A 9,229-nucleotide genomic window follows, 5' to 3' on the forward strand; every position below is an offset into this window, starting at 1 on the left:
TTTTCTATATATTGAAATATATATTTTGAAATTATATGTTCTATTACTTTGCATGCCGTGCATGTGATAGAAATTGGACGGTAATTACAAACATTAAGGCGGTCACCAGCTTTGAAAATGGGCACAACTCTTGCTAATAACCAATCAATCGGAACAGCGGCAGTACACAAAGATAAATTAAAAATTTTAACTAAGAAACAAGAAACCCAATCAGAGTAGCGCCTCAAAAATTCGTTGGGAATCATATCCGGACCAGGTGATTTTTTATGATCCAATTCAAGCAGTGAAGCCATTACGCCCTCTTTAGATACGGTAAGAAGATTGGAACTAGTATCATCGAACGTACAGCCTTTTTTTGAATGATCAATACTTGGAGAAAAAACGGTACTGAAGTAATGATTGAATGCTTCGGCAATCTGAATCGGTTCGCTATAGGAGGTCCCGTCTATAGAAAGCCCAGTTATTTCAGACTGCGAACTAGACATGTACCGCCGAAATTTCTGGGGAGAGTTGGATATGTATTCAGACAATATATTAGTTAGAAAATTACTTTTAGATTGCTTGACTTCTCTTCGTACCTGAGCACTAATGTGAGCAATAACAGACGAGTTTCTTGGTATTTTCTGACGGGCGCGACATAGTCGTCGTTTTAGGTGAATGATGCTTCTGGTAATCCATGGGTTAGCTTTTGCAGTTCTCTTTTCTCCTTGGGGAACAAAACGTGACAAACAGTCGTTTACTACCTTCTTAAAGTATTCCCAGAGGTCATTTACATCATCTGTAGGCGGGATAGCGTCAAAAGCCATTTCTAAGTAATCAAGAATTGAGGTATCATCTGCGGCCTGAAAATTGTACACCTTTACTCTGGTTATTTTTTCTAATTTTTTATTTGGTTTAAGAGTTGCTGCAACCACCTTATGATCCGAGATTCCATCCTCGATACTTATTTCATAATCAAACACTTCCTGTGACAAAAATAGTAAGTCCAACAATGTCTCGGTTTCTCCTTGAACTCGAGTGGGCTTGTCAACTACCTGAACCAAATCGTACTTGATCATGATGTCAAGCAGATTTTCTGCAAGAGGCCTGTTAAGCGGCCCAGCAACTCGTGCATTCCAGTCAACACCTGGTAAATTAAAATCGCCTGTGATTATTACTCTGCTTCGTTTGTTTGTCATTGTCAGCAAGTAGTCATCCAATTTCTCAAAAATATCAACTGAAGTTCCGGGGGGCCTATAGAGAACCCCTATAAGTAACGTGATATCTCCCATAAATAAATACGTTTGAATTTCCGTGACATAATGTACCACGAGTGTGATCCACAGTGTTGGTGTGGTGAATAGAATACTTGAAACTGTTGCCTTTATTGCATATGCTCGGAGGTAGCGTAAGTTAATTTAATATCGTCTACCATTGTCTCGTGGCTAAAACAACAGAGCCCACGGCACAGCGTTCGTCGAGCTCACGTGAGTGTGATGAGTCGGTAAAGTTTTTAAAAAGGCATGCTGAACACACGATACCAAGACGATGTCCCAGCAGTGTGCGCCGTGCGTGAGATGCTTTGGTAGAGAAACAAACGTGGCTGATCACACTTTTTAGGAACAGGTAAAACATAGAAGTCAAATGTCTTCGCAGAGGTAATTGGGCGTTCATGGTGCATTGTTTCTCTACAAGGCCGAAGGAATGAATGCAACAGCAACAAAGTGCAATGTCACGCGAAGAATTGGAAGCAGCACGAAGCCTGCAGCGCACACATAAAGCAGCAACACCGACAGTTAGAGTACTATACGGGCATGGATAAACTTCTCTGTCAGTTGCCGCTAGAGACTTATAACGTGTTACAGTGAATCCATGAACACCCGTTCATTCATGCGTTGTCCGCCGTATCTCCGTGTTGTACTTTAACGTAATGCGCTCGTCTACGTCTTGTCTCCTGTTACTTAGGCTCCTAGATCCCCGAGCCTTCGCAATGCCCATACATCGTACTTCTTCCGAATGTGAGACTGTTCGCTGACTTGAGGAGTTCAGAAAAGGTCAAGATGCATCAAGGGTAGAGCGTCGAAGAGCAGTGAACGCCTAGCAAAAAGCTGGCCAAGCGCGAGCTCGTGACTATAGTGCTACTACTGACAGAGTGGCTTGCTCGCTTCCTTGTGGGCTTTGTCATCGTACTCTCTTTACTACAGACAGACAGAAACAGACAGACAGACAGACAGACAGACAGACAGACAGACAGACAGACAGACAGACAGACAGACAGACAGACAGACAGACAGACAGACAGACAGACAGACAGACAGACAGGCAGGCAGGCAGGAAGGCAGGCAGGCAGGAAGGCAGGCAGGCAGATTAGATAGATAGATAGATAGATAGATAGATAGATAGATAGATAGATAGATAGATAGATAGATAGATAGATAGATAGATAGATAGATAGATAGATAGATAGATAGATAGAAACCAACTGGGTGTCATCCACGATGAATCGCACTTTTGCACGCTAAGGCGACAGCAAAACGGTCATTCAAGTTTTCTTCGTGTGCGAAAAAAGGTGACGCAACAATTTTTTTTGTTCTTGCACACGAAGACGAAAGCATTGTTTAGACTAGGACCGGAGTGACTGCTTCAAAATCGCGAAATAAAGAGTGTTGCGCCTTTAGAGTTGAGTTTGCAGTAAAATAACACGTCTGTCTTGTATTATTGAGAAATGCCCATCTTAACAGCGTTTATTGTGAATGTTCGTCTTGGTTTTGTGGATTAGGAACGCTAACAATTCACTAACGATTTTTCTTTTCACTCACTGTTGACATCTCAAATACGCGCGTAGTTTCAGCCTATACAAAAACTTTCCGCTTCGGCAGTATCGATTTGCCCTCTAGTGAACAGTCTTGCAAGTAAAACGGGTGTAGTTCTGGCTGGAGCCGCATCGTGGAGGTAGTATGCATCATTTACAATAAGCGTTATAGCTCCTGCAATACGAGCAACATCTGTGCGCAATTGAGTGTGCCTTACGGTTTAGTTGCGAAATTTGAAATGTGAGTACGATTCACACAGCAAGGGAGTCGGAGCGAATATAAAATATATGAAATATTTCTGGCCAGGTATTGTTTCTCATGTGCACTTAAATTTAAATGCACAGCCGATTTCGCATTACAAATTTGTCCCCGTGTGACTCTGTTATAAGGGCGTTTTATCTGAATATTTGAGTTCAGTTGCGAAACATGCTACCCTCTACGCTACCACGTTAGGCGTGCTTATAAACTTCGAAGCCTAGAAAATGAATAGGGTTAATTATATGCTATCATGCACGCACTTTACAGAGCATTTTGTGCAAATTCTTGTGTGAATAAGTTAAGCTTCTAAGAATTAAATGTATCCTGGAGTCATGGAGAACACCAGCACGTATAGCAACGATGTTTATAAAGTGAAATTTTTTGTGGTTTTCCCTGAGATCATCTGACATCAGTGCTGAGAAAGTGAGAGTGCAATGTCAGTTTCATATAAACTTCACCCTTGTGAATCCACAGTCGTTGTGCCAATCACGTAATGTTGTTATATTTTCTTAAAAAAAATAACCAAAAGATTATTCCGCAACATAGCGGGTGCTCGAGCTCCCACTGCTTCGACTTTTAGCTCTGCTGTCACTTTAAGTTGTTTTGCTGCATAATTCGACAACCTTGCTTTAAAAGAAATTTCACAATTTTTCCAGCAATGTAAAGTGGCGTATTTCATGAAAAAGCACGTTGAGTAAGACATATTCGTTCAGGGTAAAACGTATGTGTTTTATACTAAAGAAAACATGTAGCCATTCTTTTGCAGTTATCGGTGCGTTACATCTCAACATGATGAAGCATTTGCGGGCAACCTAAAGCTAGCAATTTAGCGCGAAATGCAACATCGTCGTGACAAAAATAAATACAGTCATGCTTGATTGGTTAATAGTTTTATTGGAATTGTAACGGTGATAAGTTTGGTTGTAATGTGTATACTTCATTTCTTCATGAAAGGGCATGGTAAGAGTTGGTCATTGAGTAGTTATATACGAATTGTTTAATTTTGATAATATTTTTGTGCACACTACAGCACAATTAATAATGTGTGAGAGATTTGAGAAACAGCGGTATAAATGCTTAAACGCATCGCGCAAGTTATAATGTAATACATACGAAAGTAATAGAAACTTGCTTGTGGGGTATGGCTTCAGTGAGTTTGATGCAATGCTAAAATTTTTTCCAGATTTAGGGTAAATATATGTCAACTTCTACTCTACAAAGTGGTAGCGTAAGCAGTTTGACTAGAACGAAATAAACTGGAATTCAAGAAAGTTATTTCATGCATACCGAGGTGGCATGAGAGCGATACGGCTGTAACTTGGGTAGCGAAAAGCGCAATGAACCATTACTCTTCACTTGGAGCCCCATCCAACGTGCTTCTGAGTACCTATTTTCTACCTCTTTCCTGAAAATAAAGTTGTATTCTTCTTTTTCATGTGGAAATGTTGTGCCTTCAAATAATTTCTTTTCTCGTGATGACATCATTAGTTTGTTCGCGTTTTGGCAAGCTATTCAGGCTGAACTGTTCACTGAGTAAGGCAATTAGTGTGTTAATGTTACATTGGCTTCCCTCGTTCTATGCTTTCTATGGGTGATCCCTTATGGCAGACGCAGGTCTTCCCAAAGTGACATAACATCGCTTCCTTGAGTCCTTTCAGTGATCCACTTCTTCGTGCGAGCTATCTGTTCAATTGTGAAGTATTCTTTCCATTCACCCACTAATCCTTTCCGAACAAATTGACCACCTTCGTGCATCTCTGTATTGCCTTCGGGTGTTTTATCAGTCATGTCATGCCTCTGAAGGTACTTTTCTGACACTTTCTCAGCAATCTTTTTCGACCGCGCGCTCACGTTCTCTTTTAAAATAGCCCTCATGCTCTCCATACTGCAGTTTCTCAGTATTTTCTGAACAACAGTATCATCCCTACAAGTGGCAGCATGTTCAGGACCAAGAAAACGTGCAATCTTCCGAACCATTCCTTTGGTGTCAGCCTGGAGCTGTTCATAGGTGATGAACAGTATGTTGGGCTGGTGGCGGTGTTCGTACCAGGGCAGTACATGGTCGAAGTAGTCCCCATAAAAAGCCTGAAAACGTAGAAAGTTGAATGACACGCTTCATCCGTTACCTCTTTTTGTCACAGATCACTTCACATCTCATGCCTTAAACAACAATCGGACTACGAGCACATGAAGCTACACGCTGTGCAGGCGTTGTGCCACATCCGTGATGCACCGGTTCTGATGAAGCTGGCATACGACGGGTTTGATGAAACTGTGCTCGTAATTACCTGTATTTGATTTTTCACGCCGGTTGAGCTGCTGCACACGTTTATGACCTTTCGCAATATTTTTGTGTAAATCTAAGGCAAACGTTGAATGACTGTTTAAGCATACACGTCAGTACATTTGTGAAACTCAAAAGTCATCAGCACATTATATCTCATATGCAAATGTAATTTCTTTTCATGTTGCGCAACGTGAATAAGTGAAATCCTTAAACGTTTAATTCAAAAGTAAAATAATGTCATTGGAATGTTCACTTGAAAAGACTGCCTGCGAGTGCCGTAAAGCCTTTCGGTATACTGAGAATTTCGTGCACAGCCCAAGACTCCTTTCCATTGAGTGTCCTCTGCATTCACGCTAGATGTAATATGCAAGGCAGTGGATGGCATGAAGCTCTCAAGCCACTCAGGCTGCGCATGCAATTGCGAAGATTTCTCTTTGAGTGCTTGTTGCTTTTGTACTCCCCTAACTTTTTAATGAATTTCTGAAGGCTACTCCCACTGTAAGGCCATTTGAACTTAGATTTTTTTTTGTGTTCTTAACGAACCCTCTGCTTAGATCACGCAGACTCGTTTAGCTCTGCCAAACTTGATACTACTTTTGACTACTCGAATATCATGAACTTTTTTGTAAAGGATTCGTTCTAAAACGTTTCTTCTTCTTTGAATATATAGCCACAATCTTTCGAAAGCTGCCTTTACAGTAAATAGAGCCATTAATAAAGGAAACCGACGAATAAACCACGCCTTATTTCCCTGCTGAGTCGCCTAATTAAACGTAGTCACATGCAAAGAAAATCTCTACAAAGAAGCAAGACGCCAAAGAAGGTTATACATATTTTTTTCAGAATTGATGTGTGAATTCATTGATTGCTATGGCAAACTCCATTCGGCTGTTTTGTAAGCCATTTGCTTTTGATTAGGAGCCGAAGCAAAGCAGGCAAAAGTTTGTTTATTACAAAAATATTTAAAGAATGTTATATTTAATTCAGCGCGTGCACTCTTCCGCCTATTTTTATTCACATAAATTGAGGCCAGCGCCAAGAATTTGTTGTGTCTGACTTGTTATGCGTTGACCTGTTCTTGAAATTCACGATTTCAAAGTTACTTATTTCAGAAAATAGTAATTGGTTAGGTTACTAAATAATAAAAGCATTCATTTGTGTTACGGCTATGTCTCGCGGCTGGTAATTTTCAGGGGTGTTCGCCGAACACACGACTGCATATTGCGTTGAATTGAACAACGTAATGGCTCTTTCTGTCTATATATTTCAAGAAATAAGCCAAACTCAAAAGGTTACCTTTCCTGACAGAAAAAGGCACAGAAACTTGTCGAAAGAAACATCCATGTACGTCTTTGGAGTCAGGCCCTTCAGGAAGTGGTGCATGGAGACGGCACAGTCATAGGGATTCCGGGCCACGTAGACGTACTTAGCCTGGTCGACCGGCGGAAAGACTTTGTACGGAAAGTGAGTGGCTATGGGGCCTGTCCTGCATGAGTCTTCCGCCACTGCGGCCCCAGTTACTTCAAGAAATGGAGACCTCAGCCCCAGTTCTAGCATATCTTTAGGTTGCTGGCCTCTTGTCATTATGTTCCAAATTATGAACTGTGTCCAGTTGCTGCCGCTCTTGGGATATGAAACCAAGATAATGTCTCCGCGTCGAGGTTTATAATTTTTTGCCGAGCGGAGTGATTCCTGGTTGTATAAGTCTAACAATGGCAGTCCATCGAAGTCCTTGTACAGTTCTTCGTCCATTGTAGTGATGACCGAAATTCCTGCACATAAGATAACATTTAAGTAAGAAGTGCAAACGTCAAGCTTGCATTGCATCACGCTTTTTTAAGTGATAGTACTTTCGATGCTCTGTTAGTTTGCAATGGTGTTTGCTAAGTTTGCGGCAGTTCGTGAGAGAATACGTCGTACTGTAGTTTGGTCTTTAAAAAACCGGGTTTTCTATCTGTAAAGTTAGGCCTAGCCAGGTGACATTTTCTCTAACGTCACCTTTTGCCATCATCACCATGACAATCTTGTATTGTTGCACAAATGAAGAAATAAAATAAATAAAATAAAGTAGGCGCTCATTGGTTTCACTCATGCTGCTGATGCAGATGTCGCAAAACTGTTATAAAGTAATTTGAGCTACGTGTTACTACTCCACTTTGAAAATGCGTAGGTCATTCTCACATCAGAATACTAAAGTAAGGCTGAAAGACCTCAGAGGTCAAAGCAGTTAAATTAGTTTTTATTCCCAGAAACACAAAAGAAGTAATCTGGAACGTTATACGATGCAAAGTTTTCAAACTCGCTTTTAGGGTCACCCCTAACATTGACTGCGCAATTATAGTGCAACAACGAGATGACGATAGCATTGTTCTTTGTCTTCTAACTTTATGTGTCTCACATTGGAAGCCTTGGTAACTCAAATGAACATTAAAGGAAGATCTGTAAATCACCTCAGCGTTAATTTTCTTTATCATGGATGGTTAAAACGTTTTTGTGGGACTTCAAGGCGTTATTTCACAAGTTCTTTATCCTAACGCCGCTACAGGTATTTATGACTTTGTGACGTCGGTGATATTCAGTTGAAGCGGAGGTTGAGTAAACGTTTTACGATTGAATCTGGGGAGAAAATTCTGTCTACATTGCTTGCGAATCAATTACATACTTCGCAGCCAAGACTGTCGCACATAATTTAGGACATCTTTCACTGAGGGCTGCTTTGGAATACTGCACTAAACAAGACGCGGGACAGTCCTTTTTAAGCGCGTACTAAAACTAACTTATGTACTCACGTGCTGTATATGTAATGAATGAGCATTAAAGACAGTCAGACGATTGATGCAGTATTAACTCCTCATCTAACTAATGTTACATGCGCATGTTTGCAGCTTTCTTGCATTTTAGAAATATTTGTTATTGGTAGACCAATTCACAACTACCTAATCGTAGAGTGACCATTTATTACATCACTACAACAAGTAAGTACTTGAGAAATATTGATTATGATATGGTTGCTTGAAAGTTTTAAGCTAATGTTATATTTATAACTGCTAGTGACAGTGGGACGTGTAGTTGAAATTATTGTAGGATGAAATTGCTGAAGAGCTCAGGAGTGTTATTCACATAACATACTAGTCATTTTTGATATTTTTTACGGTAGTTTTATGTTTGCCAGATGTGTTTATCACATCTGATAAACGTTCAGATGTTTGTCCCGCATCTGATTTACGTTGCCTATGCATAGAATGAACGAAATAATGTCGGAAAATTCACGAAGCTTTACTTAATGTACTGTTTTTTTTTTCTGAAAGTGCAACTGCAAGTGATCCTACGATATGAAGTTTTTCGGTAGTGCAAACAATTAAAACATATGTATTTGCAGTACTAAGCCTGAATTTACGTGAAATGTTAGTCACAATAAATAGTGAAACACAAAATTCTTATGAGAAGCATTCACCAACAACGACTCAACGTAAAAGTAGTTGAAAGATGACATGCAATATAACAGTTCTCTTTGTAAGGCGAAATTTGCTAAGAAAAGGACGCTTACAAATCAGGCTTCTACGTTGCTTGCCACCAGCACCCACCTCTACAGCAGCTCAACTGCCGAGAGCAAGAACGTGTCCAAGCGCTGCTATCTGCTACATTCAACAGCGTCAATAAAGTGTTATCGCATTGTTCATCTTAAAAAAGAGGCGGAGTTCATTGAAGCAGAGAGATAAAGAAGGAAACAAGACAGGCATCGCATTACTGCTGGAGAAGGCGTGCATCATTATAGCACGACATGTGCAGACAGATCATTATCCAGCATTAAACGAGTACAAAAAATATTAAAACGTAGCTGGACACTCATGATATTTGTTGTTGAAGGTGAACGTCGTGCGGTCGCAGTATG

At 40.4% G+C, this 9,229-nt stretch overlaps 1 protein-coding gene across 1 annotated transcript; it reads right to left on the reverse strand.

Moving 5' to 3' along the window:
- Positions 1 to 3,924: 3,924 nt before the first annotated feature.
- Positions 3,925 to 8,968, reverse strand: LOC142790167 (amine sulfotransferase-like). The gene is made up of 3 exons (XM_075885169.1): positions 8,885 to 8,968; positions 6,634 to 7,109; positions 3,925 to 5,135 (listed from the first exon to the last, which is right to left on the reverse strand). Exons 2-3 carry the CDS (start codon positions 7,087 to 7,089, stop codon positions 4,650 to 4,652), a joined length of 942 nt encoding a protein of 313 aa, XP_075741284.1. The 5' UTR covers positions 7,090 to 7,109; positions 8,885 to 8,968; the 3' UTR covers positions 3,925 to 4,649.
- Between the last annotated feature and the right edge of the window lie 261 nt (positions 8,969 to 9,229).

Source organism: Rhipicephalus microplus, unplaced genomic scaffold, assembly GCF_043290135.1.
Source record: "Rhipicephalus microplus isolate Deutch F79 unplaced genomic scaffold, USDA_Rmic scaffold_75, whole genome shotgun sequence".
NCBI lineage: Eukaryota > Metazoa > Arthropoda > Arachnida > Ixodida > Ixodidae > Rhipicephalus > Rhipicephalus microplus.